Genomic DNA, 17600 nt, shown 5'->3' on the forward strand with positions numbered 1-17600 from the left:
GGTGGTAAAAATGTAATATCATTCACAAAATCCAGTCACCCTGAATTTGACTGAAAACTGCTGGTAATTCACTTGGTAATTTCACAGAGGTGGGGGGTGAAAATCACAGAACCAGATGGAACACACACACACACACACACACACACACACACACGCACACACACACACACACACGCACCCCCACACACACACACACACACAATTGTAAATTGATACAGTAAAAAGGCTCTTGTTTACACGCTCTGCAGCACTGTTACTCTCCTGTGACTCTGTTGCTCTCCTGTGGCTTATTGAATCACAAGTATCATCACATTGTGGCTGAAAGACGCTTCATCATTGCAATATTTCAGTCCATCCCACTCTTCCATTTCTTGTACCTGAGTAGCCGTTTCTTTTGTCAGTAGCCAGTTAATTTAGCAGCATTAGCTGAGCCGGAGGATTAGCACAGATGGGACCATTCAAACCCCAATCCCCCTCCTCTACTGCTCTGAAAGCCAGTTGCGAGGCTTAGCTGAGAGCAGACTTAATATTCAGGGTTCCTACAGAAGTTGTCTTCAGTTGTGTTGTCTCATTTCCACGCCTCAAAAAGACTAAAATGCAGTTAAATTGTGTGTTTGACCGGATTTTAACCATTATTTTATTACTTTGTGCCGCGCTATGAGTTTTTAGATCTTTATATATATATATTTTTTTTTTTAAAGCGAAAATGTTTAACTTCAATCTTTGGTTCTAGGGGTCCCTGGAAAAAAAAATTGAGACGAGAGTCCGTGGCCAAATAGATATAATTTTGGGGGTCCTTGACATTAAAAAAGTTTGAGCACCACTGATATAGCAACATAAGTTTTTCAGAAAACTTTTAGGATTTAGATTTTTCTTTTTTTTATCGGCTCATGTTACATCAATATTAGTGTGAGATATACTGTAGATGTTTGTGTGGCACTAGACAGCTTCCATTAAGGGTAATATAACATTAATACAGTCATTTCCACTTTTCTAAAGGCCAGTCCACACCAATGCAACTCCTTGCAAATCCTTGCAACTGCCGGTCAGTCCACACGGCTTGCAACGGTCTTTAAAACGGTTTAGTTTGCAAGGAGTTGCATTGGTGTGGACTGACCTTAAAACTCACTATCATGACAACAATTGTTTTTAGATATTGGAAGAATGCACTTTGTTCGCAGTCTTTGTTATGCTAAGTAAATATGATTGAATGGAATCACTACTTCCGGGTCCCTTGATCACATGAATTCAGTAAATTCTGCTTTCTGATCCCTAGTTTGCAAGTTAGAAATATACCAGGTCACGCAGACTTATGTTCTCAGTCATTGGTCCTTTTCATTCTAGTTGTTATTATTTAAAATGATCTTAAATATCTTAAATGTAACTTGCTGAAAGATTCACACTCCAGTCATGCTGACTGAGATTATCTAACGAGTAACTATCCATGCCCATTGTGTGGGCATGGACGGAGACGCCAAGGGAGACGCCAAGTGACGGAGAGAGAGCAGATTTGATTGGGATAAATCATCTCTGCTGTGGTTTCGGGTGCCAGAGGTACCCCTCGGGTACCTGTGAAACGAGCTGCTCTAAATACATTGCATGCTTCTCTGTTCCTCATTGTTCCCTTTACTGCGTGCCTGGTACAGTAGCTGCCAAGTGCTGAGCAGGCTGCTTCTGCCAGGAATGGGCTAGGTGCTGGGCTATAGGTGGGGAATACATTCTGCAGGTACTACGGATGAGGGAGAAAGTGGAGTGAGGTGAGGCTAGGAGGTTCATTAATGAAATAGGGGACAATTTATGATGACAGGGGCCGTGTGTGTGTGTGTGTGTGTGTGTGGTGTGCGTGTGTGCGTGTGTGTGTGTGTGTGTGTGCGTGAGTGTGTGCAGCTGCACTTGATGAAAATGGAAATCTATGAGGGTGGGCAGCGAAGGGGAGGGAAGCCAATTCATTAGTTGGACTTACCCGCTACATGTGTGTCAGCTGTGTGACTGGCGTGCTGACTAGATGGCCGGCCTAATGGATGGGACTAACTGACTATCATGTGTGTATATGTGTGGCTGACTGATTGACTTGCTGACTGACGGACAATGCAGTCTTTCCACATCTTAGGTGTGGCTCGTGAGCTGTGTTGAGCTACTGTTGAACTCTGGACACCATGAGCTGGATCTTTCAGTGGCTGAAGAAGAGAGGGAAACCACAGAGTGGCCAGAAGGGTCGGTAATGGAACATTAGTTTTGGCGAGGGTTCACTCTACCAAGAGCTGCACAGAGGGAGGGAGGGAGGGAGGGAAGGAAGGAAGAAAAGACCAGGTGTGCACTGGGGGGAGTAGGAGGAGGAAAAATATCGAGGAAGGGAGAGGGAGAGGGGAGAGAGAGAGAGAGAGAGAAAGGGGCGAGGTGTATGGCTTGAGGAAGAGAGAGCTTATTCAGTGATATGCATTGTGGCTGCAGTGAGAATTGTCCTGATAAGCCAGAAAATTACATAGGGGAGGAGAGATGGAGGGAAGCAGAGAGAGAGAGAGAGACTGGACTTTAGTGGAGTGTGGAGTGCAGGCTACAGCATTGCCCGTGGTGACAGTAGAATAAGAATCAGACTTTGCAGCAAAAGAGAGAGAGAGGAATAAAGGCAAGAAACGAGGGAGGCAGATACTTGTTTTATCCTAGAGACTGCAGAAAGGGAGGTGGGAAGAGAGAGGAGGAGAGGTTTGGGTGAGATAGTTGTTTATAGTAACAAAGGCTGGCAGGAGTGAATAGAGAGAGAGAGAGATGGAAGAGGAGGGAAATAGAGACGAGGCAAAGCGTTGGAATTGCTACACGTACAGTACGACTAACAGTAAGTGTGTGTGCGTGTGTGTGCGTGTGTGTCCGTTGTGCGCGCGTGTGTGGTGTGTGTGTGTGAAGGCTGCAGGAGATGAGCATGCATGTGATTCGGCGGGGTGTATGTGTTAGGCATGAGTCACACGTGTGTGTGTGCAGTGTATGCGTGGCATGTGTGTGCACTGTGTGTTTGAGATGTGCTCAGCGATGATGATGTGCGGATGAGGAATGCAGCGTGTGTGAAAAAAAGGTGTGTTCGAGCAGCACTTGATAATGAGAGAGAGAGAGAGAGAGAGAGAGAGAGAGAGAGAGAGAGAGAGAGAGAGAGAGAGAGAGAGAGAGAGAGAGAGAGAGAGAGAGAGAGAGAGAGAGGAGAGAGAGAGAGAGAGAGGAGAGAGAGAGAGAGAGAGAGAGAGAGAGAGATTTAGCCAGCCATAGGTGACCAACGCTTAAATCTTAATTTTTCTGGTGAGTGATTTCTTGTCTACTGATTTCTACTGTCATTGTGTCAGGGTCTGGCTGTGTATGTATGTGTGTTCGTACAAATACTAACAGTAACTGTAATTATGGCTGTCAGTTCTCATTCTCCCTGACAGAACGACATGATTCTGGGAGGTGTGAGGGTGTGTTCTTAGATTGCAGATTTGCCGTAGGATAAATTGCTGCAAGATTATTGTCAGACAGATTGCATTGTGACCTTAATCTATTGTGCCTCGTTTTAGATTCATGCATAATTTAATATAGCATATTCATTAAGGGTGAGAGAGAGGGAGGGAGAGAGAGAGAGTGTGTGTACAGCACATGTGTGCTGGCATGTGTGCAAGCAGGTGCTTGTTGTGTATGTAGTATGCTGATGCTTGTGTATTAAAGTCTGTGCATTACCACAGACGTGCATGCGTGGATACAGTATTTTCATAACTCTCTGTGTGTGTGTGTGTGTGTGTGTGTGTGTGTGTGTGTGTGTGTGTGTGTGTGTGTGCTTACATGCATGTTTGTGCGTGTGCGTGCGCATGCGTGTGCGTGTGCGTGTGCGTGCGCATGCGTGTGCGTGTGTGTGTGTGTGCTTACATGCATGTTTGTGTTTGTGTCTCTGCGTGCGTGTGTGTGTATGTCCAGTGTGAGTCATGGTGGGGCTAGTGGGGCAGAGCGCCGGACATTCACAGACCCCTCTGTTCTCCTCTGACCTCCTAACGGCCTCTTTGTCTGAAGGACACAGCATGACAGCTCTCTCTCTCTCTCTCTCTCTCTGTCTCTGTCTCTGTCTCTGTCTCTGTCTCTGTCTCTTCACTCTCTCTCTCTCTCTCTCTCTCTCTCTCCTCTCTCTCTCTCTCTCTCTCTCTCTCTTCCTCTCACTCACTCTCTCTCCTCTGTCTCTCTTTCGCTCTCCGAAGTTTCACCTTTAGTAGCTGCACAGTAGTGCATTGACACAAAAGGTAGTGAGAGAGAGAGGAGTGAATGTCATGTGACAAGATGTTACATTTTTTTTCCTTCTTTTTTTAGACTGAAGTGTTGATACATATTGCGGTTCCAGGGTGACATGCTGTCACAGGACCTATAGTGGCTTCACACACAGCGTAACTAAGGATCCCAGAACTGATGCAATCCACTAGACCAGATGGTGAAGTTTAGGTATAAAGTTAGAAAAGGTGATTGGTTAAGTTTAGACATTAGGTAAGAAATGGTTAGGTTAAGGTTAGGCGATAGGTTAGAGATGGTTCAGGTTAGGCAATACATTAGGTTGGTTGGTTGTGTGGTTAAAGTTAGGGTTAAGATGTTTACTGTATGTCACATACAGTACTGTAGCAGTTACTCTGTGTAACCATCTTCCTCCTCTGTCACCAGTCCTTCTTACCAAAAAATAAAATATGTAATTTCTAAGAAAGCGGGGCTTTCAGGGGAGCACAGATATTTACTGTCAAAATATAAACAAATGCATACCGGCTAAATTCCAAACCAGGGAGAGAAGAGAGGGAAAGGTGACAATGGAGAAATTCATACCCTATACAGTATCAGTAGTACTTGATCAGTTCCATTTATAGCCTGCTTAACCATGGAGCCCTGATGCTGTCTTCTCTTCTTAACTGATCACCTCACACTGTTGATTCATCAACTTGGACTTCATATTATAACATCTATCCAACCTGCATGTACATTTGAATATTCTAGCTATCACTATAAGCTAAAAGATTGCTGTGAATGATGCTGCAGGTACAGCCGTGAACTAGGACAGTGCCGGAGTCCTAGTACTATTTGTCTTATTCTCCAAGGATGGTAACGCCTACTATAGGAAATATCTAAATAGCATATTCTTGGCAATGATACATATTCTTCTTAAGTGTGATATATTATTATATAAGAGATAGAATGGAAGGCAATATGCAGTTGCAGTAATTGGCCAGGATTTAAATCCCATGTAGCCTTGTAATGGGCCAGTGTCCGCTGGCTCGTCTGAAGTCACAATAGTGTAGCTATTCTCCCCTCCTGCAGTAGGCTACCTCCGAAGCCTCTAGTGACTTACTGACCATTTGCCTTATTGACTGACTGTGGCAGTGTGACTGCTCACAGTGAAATCCTCAGCAGAAATGTAACCCCTGAGGGTGTGCAATTGGACCCAAAGGCATTTTTACTCTCTCGCAGAGTTAAATGAACACTGAGGACTTTTTAAAATGAACCACTGAGGGACGTTTTAATGTGAGTGCCTGGCTGTCATCCCCAGCAGCGTGCCCACATCCTGAGTACCAACCACCTCCTCCTCACCACCAAGTCTCTCTTGTTACTTCTCACCACCCCAACCCCCACCCTGCCGTTCTCCTACTTCCTCCTGCTCACCCCCCCCACCCTCACCCCGTCAGCTTTACCCCATTTTCTCTCTGCTTCCACCCCTCCATCGCTACTAAACCCCCCTTCCTTTCCCCTGCTGCTTCCCCTCCCCTCCCTCCCTCCATCCCTCTCTCTCTCTCTCTCTGTGTCTCTATCTGCCTGTGTAGTAGTCAGGGTTTGATCACATTGTTGTGGTGGCATGTCTGGATTAGCGTGGCACACAGTCTGCACACAGCGACGCGCCCAACCGCGGCACGCTAGCCGGGCTCAGACAGAGGGGCGCGTAGGGACAGGAGAAAGCCACGGTAGGAAGGTAAGGTGGGCTGGTTGGCCTATTTAGGAGCCCATTTTGCAGTGGGTGAATTAAAGCCCTATTTTATACTTTGTCACGTGGTGATGGTGTTTGCGTGGTATAGACGATCTGCTAAGCTCACTTCAACACATTGTGAGCGTGTTGATTGGCTATTTCCACTATTGTTGGTAATGTTTGAACATTTTCTATCTGTAATGACATGCAGAATATAGTGATGCCAGCTTGAAGAAGTGGTTGAGATTAGACTTGAGTTCACACGTTGAGAAGTTAGAGTTCATTTTCATGTGTTATTCTTTCTTGTCTTTGCCCTCAAAGGTGGTCTTTTTAGGATGGGTTGACTTGTCTTTATGGGACTATTTGTTCTTTTGTCATGAAGCTGCATTGTGGCGCTGTAGTTGTCTAATTGATAAAGATTCAATGAAAGGCTGTGCTCTTTCTTCTTTTGTCTCTGGTCAGGATATACTTAAAAAAATGCATGGGTTTCCGAGGGCTAGGTTATACTAGATGTGGGAAATATCACCTGCCATAAAATTATCATTTTATCTGGCAACAGTAGTGATGTTGTGTTGTTCTGTGATTGATAGGCTTGTTGTCTGGGGGCAGATGCTTGCTATGTTATTGCTTTTTTTGTCCCTTTTGCCTTTCCATAATTTAGAATGTATTAGTGTATATGGTTTTGTTTCATTATTGTCCTTTACACTGTTGAAAGACAGAATGAAAATAAGACATTTTGACATGATATTGAATTTGTTTATATTGCTCATTAAAATGTATGTGTGATATTGGATCATTTCACATATTGCTGTAATGTATGGTTGTACATTAGGGGTTCTCAAAGTGGGGTCCTTGGGATCTACAAGCTCACAGCACGTCACGTCGTGCCGTGCTGCGAGCTTGTACATCTGCTATTTTTTTGGCATTTCTGAATGGATAATTCTCAATAATCTTGAATATTTTTAACACAAATCTTCTCTTCCGGGGGTCCCCTGCACAAAACCTTTTCAGATGGGGGTCTGAGGCCAAATGCATATCAATTTTGGGGGTCCTTGACTTGAAAAACGTTTGAGAACCACTGCTGTAATGTACAGTAGATGGTGTATACTGTATGACTGCAACGCTTTCTCTTTGTGTGTGTGTGTGCCCCAACAGGCAGCAAGCATGAGGACGGCACACAGAGCGACTCGGAGAACGGAGATGGGCCTGCGCTTTGCCGGTCGGCGCCACGCTCTGGAGGAGCGCCTGAGGGCTGCACACAGCCAGGCGGGGGGCCTGGGTGGAGGAGGAAGGAGGAGGAGGAGGAGAGGGCGAACGGTACGGTAGCCGGGGCCCGGGCCACAGGAGGCCCCTCGCACGGCCTTCATGATCGAGTTCATCGACGAGGAGAACCCGCGCAAGCGCCGCTCGTACTCGTTCTCCCAGACGTCTCCCCTGGTGGGAGGAGGCCCCGGCGGGGAGGCGCTGTGCCCCCAGCCCCCCGCTCACCCCAAGGTGTTCAGCATCTCCACCTCGGCTACCTATCAACAACGCAGACTCAGGTAACGACGGCACCAAATAGGAGCGTTTCTCACTCGGCTCAATCAAAAACATGAATCTACTGTAATGTGGGTCCTTTTTTTTTTACATTCACCCCAGAGTTAACCACATAAACCCTACCGTGACCGTCCCTATTCTGGCCATGTCATAATAGGCGAACATTTGGCAAAAATAGACAAACATTCAGTGAAAATAGATCTACGATATGTAGATATGCTGTTTTTAGATTTGGTGTGGACAGAAAAAGGAGGGAGCCAAGGATTAGAGCCCTGGGGCACCCTGATCAACAATAGGGTGTAAGTGGTTAAATTAATGCTCCTATTTTATTCTATTCTATTCTGTATTAAGAACAATACAGCTCTTTGTGATTGGCAAAAGTTTTAGACTCAGTAAAAGTGGACAAAAGCTGCATACATTTTGAGTATTCAAACACGCTTTTTTGAGTCAAGTGCCTTTCAAGTATTTCTTCTTAGAAACTTTGAACCCTATTCCCTGCCTAGAACGTAAAAAACGTAATTATTTCCAATTACAATTTTCTGCCAAGAACGTAAAAAACGAAGATCTAGACTCCTATCCACTTCCTTGTTAACTTAAAACTTAAAAAATCTGTATCTCTGAGTACTTTTTTTTTTTCAATGAAAAATCTCTGGCAGTGGGCAAACGCGGCCAGAAATAGTTCAGGCAGTGAATGAGTTAAGTACATAGAAAAATGGGTTAGATACATAGCAGCTGCTTTGCTTTTCCTCTTTCTTCTAACATGTATCTTGCCTGGGTTCTTTGTAGGTAAGGGTCCGGCCCCGATATCAGCCACTGTGACTGCAGGCGCTCCACGGCCGCCTCGCGCGCTCCTCAAGCAGAGATCCGAAGACCAGAGCATCGGCCAGAGTTCGGCGGCCAGCACGGGGCTCCAGACGGGCAGCCCCTGCAGCCTCACCAGCCCCATCGACGAGGCGGCTTCGGGAGGGGGGAACGGAACGACAACCAGGGGAGAGGCGGAGGATGACCGAAGCGACAAGGGGACGTACACCATCGAACTGGAGAACAGAAACCCAGAGGAGGATGAGGCCAGGCGCATGATAGACAAGGTGGGAGAGGTCGTACACATTTTTATAGGCTACAGCAGGGACAAGAGTCTGATAGTGTATCCCATAACCCACTGCATGGTAGAAAGGATTAGCCTGGAATCCAGACTGATTGCTACATTCAGGTTTTTTTTTTTCTCACTTCGCTTCACAGTCTGGTAAGCCTCCCTATCTCCATGCATAAACGGGAGAAAACGTCCCGCAGCTTCTGATTGGTATGAGGGGGGTCGAGTCACTTTCTGACTTCCCTACGTAATTGAAATACGAGTCAAATAGGACCATGGCCAGACTGAGCAGTGAAGTGAGAAAAAGACAAACGTAGCGAATCAGTCTGGATTCCAGGCGAAGAAATGATAATATACTGGCATTAACTCACGTTTAAACCAGAGAACAATGTGAGAACTATGCTAATTCCTTAAGTAGTTCCAGATCTGTCCTGAATTGCGGGGGTTTACATCTACAAGTATATAAAAGAAAGCTAGCACTTAATAAATACCAAGTAACTGGACTGAAGAACATGTGACAAAATAGAGTTCATGGGAGCATTGTCCACGGTGCAGACTCTGTTTTTTCATTTTTCACAAGTCAGCCTGCACATCACTAGAACACAATGCTATCAAAAGATATAATTCTACCACATTGTGTTAATCTACCTTAATGTTTGTCAACCCATGGTTCAGAACCCAGAAGTGAGTTGTGAGATGTCTTGGTATGGACAAAGAACATCCATAACCACATAAAACCTAGCGTCCTTATTCTGGGGGGCGAACATTCACAAGCCGGTGTACAAACGCAATGTGTTGCGAGCTTAGAAATCCACTATTTTTGGCAAATAGATTTGGTGTTGAGGGAAGAATATAGAGCCCTGGGACAACCCGGTCAACTAAGTATATAGGGTTTCAGTGGTTAATAGAGTATAAACATTGGAGTGTGGCTTGTGCGTAGACTTGCACAACTTCCTCAGTGTACTGTACCACTCAGTATTTATGTTTTAGCTGCATATCAGGGCTGTTGTCGATGGAACATATGCAACTAATTCAACCTCAATCAACGTGCATCTCCTTCTCATGTCAAAGGCACTTGAAAATCGCATTTGAAGATCCGCCATTCTCTGCCAGGGTCTTCTTGTGTAAATAATAGATTTAGATTTTGAGTGAGGAGTAATTCAAACCATATGAGCATTGAGCATTTCGATCATTATTCTGTTATACTCATGGAATAGCATGTGGAAATGCACAAGAAGCCACTTAAATGTCCTGCAAAAGAGAGAAAGAGTGATGACTTTAACTCCCCGCCGCTGATGAAAAGCAATTTGGTTTCAACTCTGCTCTGCATCACAACCAGTCACCTCCAATTCCTTTTGACGCTCCTGCCCTGAGAATCACTGCGGAAGCCTGATGTCCTGATCTGAACCACATTGCAGTGCATGCATTATTGTAGCTATTGTTGTATTTGGTAAATGAACAGGAAAGTTATTTGGAAAAGCAATTTCAGTATTTTTTAGGCTCTGGTGGGATTTGATCGCAGTTCAGCAAGGGTATGCAGAATTTGTTCAACACTACAATATCGGGATTCACCTTTAATAGGTAATACACGTGTATGACATTTTTATTGATTTAAAACTAGAAGCGCAGTGAAGTGGATTCTTGGATTCTTACAGTACCTCATACACGGTCAAATACAGTGTTAATTAATCTATTTGTAACTCTTGAGATTGTACAGATGTGCTGCATTAGTCATTTTGTACCTAGTGTGTGGGAGAGTTACAATAAGCAAAAAAGCAGCTAGAACAAGTTCAATCCTCCCCCTATATTACCTGCTACGTTGGCACTTTCAGGACTAGCAAGTCCCCGGGGAGCCCATTGTTTTTTAGCCACTAAACCAAGCTATCCGGCCCGGGGTTGGATTCCTTGACCACCACCACTCCATCCTCTGAGAAACCCACCAGCAAATCTAATGCTTCTCTAATAGCCCTGGGAGAGTTGCTCCATCGAACACTGCCCTCTTTTATTAAACAACACTCCAGGGAGCCTGAAAAAGCCACCAACCCATTCCGCGCCCACAGTCAGCCAAACATGTCTTCGAGCGAGAAGCAGTTATAATGCTAGGTTAAGGAAGCCATATTGACTTTTAATGTTTTTTTTTAATGATATTCAGCTTAAATACCCATGTCAAAAGTGACTTGCAGTAAGTGAAAATTACTGAGTTAACAGAAGAAAATGTAGTCTAGCCATAAAGAAGTGCACCAAAAGCAGTTTTGTAATTTTTATTGAAAGTAGGTAGCTGATATATTGCACTTTTACCTTAGCGCTAGGTATGCTCTTAGTTGCTTGTTTTAAAAGAGAATGCACTTAAGACTTCTGGTGATTAGTAGTTTTCTTGCCTACCTATGTTGAATGCACTTATTGTAAGTCGCTTTGGATAAAAGTGTCTGCTAAATGACTGTAATGTAATGTAATGTAATTATTAACACAACTAATCAGAGACATGTTATGCTTAATTTATGCCTAGTTGTGCGCTTGTGTTGTGTGCCAAAAATAGAAGATCTACAAGCTCACAATGCGTTGCATAGCAATGTGTTGTGAGCTTGTAGATATTGTAGCTATTTTCGGCCCATGACACCTGCACGCAATTAAGTACAAATCTGTAAAGGCTTTAGTGGAGGGCATGTTGGTACGTTTCAGGAAGCCCATTTGCAGCCAATGAAGATGTTTAGGCAGATATAAGTCTCACTTAAAATGACGTCTTTTGACGGCCGTTTTCAGTGTGCCATTAGTGCCAATGACGTCTTTTGACGTCACCTAAAAAAAAAAATAAAAAATCAAAATATATATATATATATATTATTTTTTTTTTGGGGTATTTTTTTTTTTTTTTAATCTCAAAGGAACTAGGAGAAAACGATTTTCAAAAAGTTAATGCTCCATCCACTTCAATGTTAAAATGTAAACGGAGAAAAAAATAACTTTTTTCCATTTTTCCTGCCTGTGGCATATGGATCAACAAGCTTGAAATAAGCCTGGCAGTGAATGAGTTAAATGTCTACCAAACTGTGTGTTTAAGAGGCACACATCCCTATAGAAGGTTCAGTAAAGCAGCAGGTTGTACTTCAGTCGGTTTTTACTGCATTCTAAACTACATGTGTTGTTATGCTAATAGCTGTAATTAGCTGACACTCTAATTGGCACTCGGCCTTCAGTCTGGCTCTCGCTTGCTTCCGCACTCTCGTTTTGTTCTTTTAAATGAGCATTGTGTCATTTGTGTGTGTGCGCGCGCCGCGTGTGTGTGTGTGTGTGTATTTTCTTTATGAAAACATTATTGTGTTTTCAGGTTGCCATGGCACTTACCTATCATGTACCATACAGCACTTGAATGAGAGAGAGAGAGAGAGAGAGAGAGAGAGAGAGAGAGAGAGAGAGAGAGAGAGAGAGAGTTTGCTTGCTTGCTTTCGGGGAATGATTCTATGATTACATGGGTTTATGTGATGAGGGCATCATGCCATTTAATCAGACAGCTTTTCATGACAAAAGGACTGTCAGAGTTGTGCTGCAGTACTTGAAGCGCTGCAACACATACTAATGTAGTGGTTCTCTGGTTTCACACACGGACGTGAACTGCTTAAACCCTATATATATTTCATCGTACAACTAATAGGTAAAATAGCTCATTTGTAGATCTGTTATTTCCGCTATTTTTGTTGGGGGGGTCCATTTTGGAAAACATTTTCACATATAATGACATGCCCAAAATATGGTCACCAGGTTGAAAGTAGTACACACACACACACACACACACACACACACACACACACACACACACACACACACACACACACACACACACACACACACACACACACTCACTCACTCACACACACACACACACACACACACACACACACACACACACACACACACACACACACACACACACACACACACACACACACACACACACACACACACACACACACACACACACACACACACACACACACACACACACACACACACACACACACACACACACACACACACACACACACACACACACACACACACACACACACACACACAAAATGAATGTCCAACTGCCAGCCAAGACACTTTAGGATTCAGAACCAGCTGGTTGAGATATACCGTCCACTGCAAAACCCTGTTTCTGAGTGTTTATGAAAATCTGAGAGGGTGATAATGGGCCTACAGTAAAATAAGGGTCCTTTTTATGGAGTATGATTTCCAGATAAGATGGCTTACAGTGTCACCCTGTCCTGTTGAAATGGCCCACAGGTGTTTGGAGTGGACCAGAACCAGAATCCAGACTCCTCTATACCATCTGACCTAAAGGGAGGGGGAAGAGTCAAGGAGACTGGAGACAAAACAAAGGAGGTAGGGTGTCATAACTACAATAATCTCTCTACGGTTCCATGCATTTAACTGATGCTGTTCCGGACACACTCTCTCTCTCTCCCCACTGCCCCCCCCTCTCTCTCTCGTTCTCTCTTTCTCCTTGTCATTGTGCTTAACACCATCAGTCTGACTATGGACCAGGTCTATTTATGTCCATTGCATTATCTGACAAAATCTTGTTCTACATTCTATATCTCTTAACATGCCTCCATAATGTATATTATACTCTAATTCTAGTGCATGAGGCAAAAAAAAAGGCAAAAAAAGTCACAAATTGATATTGCTACCAAAAAAAAAAAAAATCAAATCAGCCAGAGCATAGATCTCTCTGTGCATCATAGTTTAGAATTTGAGGAAGATGAGTTAAGACTCATGGCCAAGCTGGCTAATGGTTCTCAGACAGTCACTCCTGCAGCTTGAACCCACCACTGCCTTGCTTTCTCAGGCGGGGAGACCAATTGAGTGACCTAGATCAGGATGAGATGAGGACAGACACGCTCTGCCCTCCAGGCAACTTTCTTTTAACGTGACACATGATGCGCTATGACAGGCTTTTACTACATGGAGTTAAAACGATGTTAGCAAAGAAAGGCATCTTCACTGTTAAGTGTTCTTAATCTTTGGTCAAATGGTACTGTAATTTTTATCGTGCCTCTGTGAGCCTGATGGATGGTGAGATGGGTTGTACAATGTTCTGGTTATTAATCCTTGTGTAACGGGTTGTACAATGTTCTGGTTATTAACCCTTGTGTAACAGTGAGGAGACGAGGGCAAGGCACAACAGCTGACCAAATAAGATGTTTGAATTCATTGCCGTGTTTCATGATTACATAAGTATACAACATAAAACAGGATTTTAAATCTCTCCCTAAGTCAGTCTGTTGTTTCGTAGCCTACAGTACATCCATACACTATTCTATGCTGGGTCATTGCAACTCGTCTTCCTGCTTCCTTTTTTTACTGGTCTCACCCCACACTCTTTCTTTCCCCCCGTCCCCCCGTCCCGCCCCAGGCTCATGCTGGTGAGACTGGCTGGGTGTCTCAGTGGGCCAGTTTATCCGCCAATCACACCAGGACAGATCCTGAGGGCTCGGGAGCAGAAACACCCGCCTTCCTGCACAAGGAGAGAGGTACGCAGTCAGGGAAACTTGACACTTCAGAGAATGAATAGATACAATACAGCAGACAAAACGTAACAAAACGTAGCTCAATAACGGTACATGTTCATTTTGAATCTCCATACTGTCATTGGCAAATCATTTGACTGCGTTGTGCTTTGCTTTGTACATTGTTTGACGCCCATTTGTCTTCTGATGTCTCCAGAAACGGATGCATTTGAGCCGTCCGTCCCCGGTCTGAGTGACCGCAAACGCAGGACCCTCCCCCAGCTCCCGGTTGACGACCCCCGGGCCAAACCTGGTGCCAAAGCTTCGGGCCTGAGGTCCGAGATCGGGGAGAAGCAGGACACGGAGCCTCAGGAAAAGGAGAGCCACCTGGCGCACAAGGGCGACGGCGAGTCCCTCACACCCCTGGAGGACGGCGAGATGACGGGCAAACGGAAGCCAAGCTCCACCCCTCACTCCTCCCCATCCAGACCGCCTGTTCGCACCTCCGCCAGTGCCGAGCGAAAGAAGAGGTCGGAGGAGAGAAAGGCAGGGGGAGGTGGGGAGACGGGGGAGGGGAAGTCAGGGAAGCCTCTGGTGCGCCAGGGCAGCTTCACCATCGACAAGCCCAGCACCAACGTCCCCTCAGAGCTCATCCCACGCATCAACAGAGGCGGACGTGAGCGCAGTGACTCTGTGAGCAGCATGGACACAGCCACCCTGCTGAAGGACACAGAGGCCGTTATGGCCTTCCTCGAGGCCAAGCTCCGAGACGAGAGCAAACTGGATCAGAGGAGTGGCAAAACCAACGGCCAGGGTTCGGGTCCGGGCTCCGCCTACCCCCCCCGCGCCGGTTCTATTTCCCCTGAGTCGGACGTGGACACGGCCAGCACCGCCAGCCAGGTGGCCGGGGAGGCAGAGAGGAAAGCCGCCAGCGTGATGAAGCGGCGCTCTCTAAGCAGCCTGCACCGCGAGAAGAGCAACGTGAGCACGGCGTCCAAGACCAGCGTTGTCAACTCCAGTGCCCGCGAACGCCTGGAGAGGAAGACAAAAAGCCGAACCACATCGGAGGCCACGGGCCGGTCCGACGCGCGACGAACCGTCCAGCCATCAGCGTCCGCCTCTTCCAGAGCTCGCCAGGCCTCTCTGGACCTCACCGACGACGACCAGAACTCGTCTTTCCCCATCTCCGACATCCTCTCCTCAGACCAGGAGACGTCGTACTCCGGCCCTGGCCCCGGATACGGTCTGCGCGGCTCCCACATGACCACAGACGACCTCCTCCAATCCAAGCTGGACAGGTCCGTCAAGACCTCCACCGGCAGCTCCTCCAAGACCAGCCGCACCGTACAAGCAGCCACGACGTCCTCCCTGGGGAAGCAGGCCTCCCTTCCTCAGCCACGGCCCACCAGGGCCTCCCTCCTCCGCCGCGCCCGGCTCGGGGACGCTTCGGACACCGACTTGGCCGACGCAGACAGGATGTCGGTAGCCTCTGAGGTGTCCACCACCAGCTCCACCTCCAAGCCCCCGTCCGGCCGGAAGGGCCCGTCCCGCCTGGACATGCTGGCCCAGCCCCGGAGGAACCGTGTGGGCTCCATCTCTGCCCGCAGCGACTCGGAGTGCATGGTGATGCGGAGCTCCACCTCCTCGCCACGCCTGTCCTCTGAGACGGCGCTGCGTCTGGGCCTGCGCTCCTCCACGCCGACGGAGAGCAGGCTGACGTCCAGGATGAGGGCCAACAGCGTGTCCAAGCTGACGGAGGCCAAGAGCAAAACCACCACATCTGGATACTGCTCCCCCACAGGTGAGCAAAACGATGACAGGCTGTTGTGTCATGGTCATGGTCAATGGTTCCCTCTTCCAGATTTCCAATGCTTTTTGCCATAGGGTTTGACGGTCTGTGTTTAACTAATCCTAAGAGAGTTTTGTTCTTCTCTGTAAAACTGATGAGGAGGGAGACCACTGTATAATGCAACTAAGAGTGTTTTAATGCCTTCAAATTCGTACTATACCGTTATGTATCTAGACACATGAACACTAAAAAGGCTTAAAAACATGCAGACTACTTGGCACCATATTTAGAGTAATGTCTGTTCCTCAGACGCTTTGTTACAACATAAATTATGGCCATTAACATTGCAATCGTGAATTTTTAAGCTGTATTGTGCTTCTTTAAAAAAAAAAAAAACAGTTATGTTGATTTGCGGAGATTACCTTGTTGAACAAAACATATTCATAATCATCAATATTATACCAAACCAAACCAGTACTCATTCCAAACCAGTACTCATTCCAAACCAAACCAGTCCTCATTCCAAACCAGTTTGTCCTTTTTCCTTGTCACCATTTGATAAGAAGCAACAATGCATGGTTCTCTGGTAAGAATAGGGAGTTAACTTCTACTTAACTACTTAAGCCTTATATTTTGTCATATGACAATGTGGTGCAGCTAAAATAGCTCATTTACAAGCTCACAACGTGTTGTGAACTTGTAGATCGGTTATTTCGTAAGACTTTTGAAACTTTTGGACAGAATATATGGCCTATACTGACATGCTAAATTAGACTTTCTCATTCAGATTAGTCAGAATCAATTATTGGCACATGCCTTTGAATAATAGTATTAACACATCCACCGCCAGAGGTTAATCTCATAATGTACTCACCAGTGCCAAGGTGTTTTTGTTGTTTTTTTGTTTTTTTCATGTCGCCATAGATCTTGTTAAAATCCTTAAGATTGAGCCGTGAACGGTCTGTTTACATCCGCGAGATCTCCCTGTATCTCCCAGTGAAGACCGCATGTCAAACGGACTTCCATGACTGTAGTTAGAGCGGATTACGTTAAACAGTGAAATGCGAGGAGAAAAAACTACAGGAAGAGAATTGAGTTTCAGTTTCGTCTGTAGAATGGGAGCGGGCGTGATCGTCGAAACCGGATCCCAAATAATTATATTTCCTGTCATCAAACCGGAAACGGAAGTGGATCAAAAAAATTCCGAAAGTGCACCCGGACCGCGCATGCGCGAAAAGACCGCAGCCCGTAGGACTACGGGCTCGGCGCTTAACCGTTGGATTTAACGGCCCGTAGAACTACGGGCCCGGCGGTAAAGGTGTTAATACATACTGTATATATTGTGGTGTTGTGAATTCAAAGCGTTGTGGAGTGTATGTACCCCTCATTACATGACACAGTATTTGTGTACATCATGTGTCAGTCGAGTGTGTACATCTAGTGTTTCCAACGTTTCCATTGTGATGTGACAAACGTGTGTTGGTTTTCACCGTCCAGAGAGCCCTCAGCCTGAGCATGAGGGCGATGCTACCGAGGAGGAGCTGATGGGTACTGTACCGCTACTCTAGTGCCTTAAGAGGGCTGTGTGTGTGTGTGTGTGTGTGTGTGTGTGTGTGTGTGTGTGTGTGTGTGTGTGTGTGTGTGTGTGTGTGTGTGTGTGTGTGTGTGTGTGTGTGTGTGTGTGTGTGTGTGTGTGTGTGTGTGTGTGTGTGTGTGTGTGTGTGTGTGTGT

General features: G+C 45.9%; 1 protein-coding gene across 1 annotated transcript in view; it reads left to right on the top strand.

The window, feature by feature from the left end:
* The window catches only part of cep170aa (centrosomal protein 170Aa), an 83702-nt gene that overhangs the window by 55365 nt on the left and 10737 nt on the right, over positions 1 to 17600 (top strand). The window contains 11 exon segments of the mRNA XM_080450016.1: positions 7100 to 7143; positions 7145 to 7234; positions 7236 to 7256; positions 7258 to 7290; positions 7292 to 7465; positions 7467 to 7485; positions 8267 to 8568; positions 12855 to 12953; positions 13987 to 14104; positions 14298 to 15881; positions 17367 to 17417. Of these exon segments, the coding sequence (XP_080306142.1) occupies positions 7100 to 7143; positions 7145 to 7234; positions 7236 to 7256; positions 7258 to 7290; positions 7292 to 7465; positions 7467 to 7485; positions 8267 to 8568; positions 12855 to 12953; positions 13987 to 14104; positions 14298 to 15881; positions 17367 to 17417 (2535 nt within the window).

This window comes from Gymnoscopelus braueri, assembly GCF_963280865.1.
Source record: "Gymnoscopelus braueri genome assembly, chromosome: 14".
NCBI classification, from domain to species: domain Eukaryota; kingdom Metazoa; phylum Chordata; class Actinopteri; order Myctophiformes; family Myctophidae; genus Gymnoscopelus; species Gymnoscopelus braueri.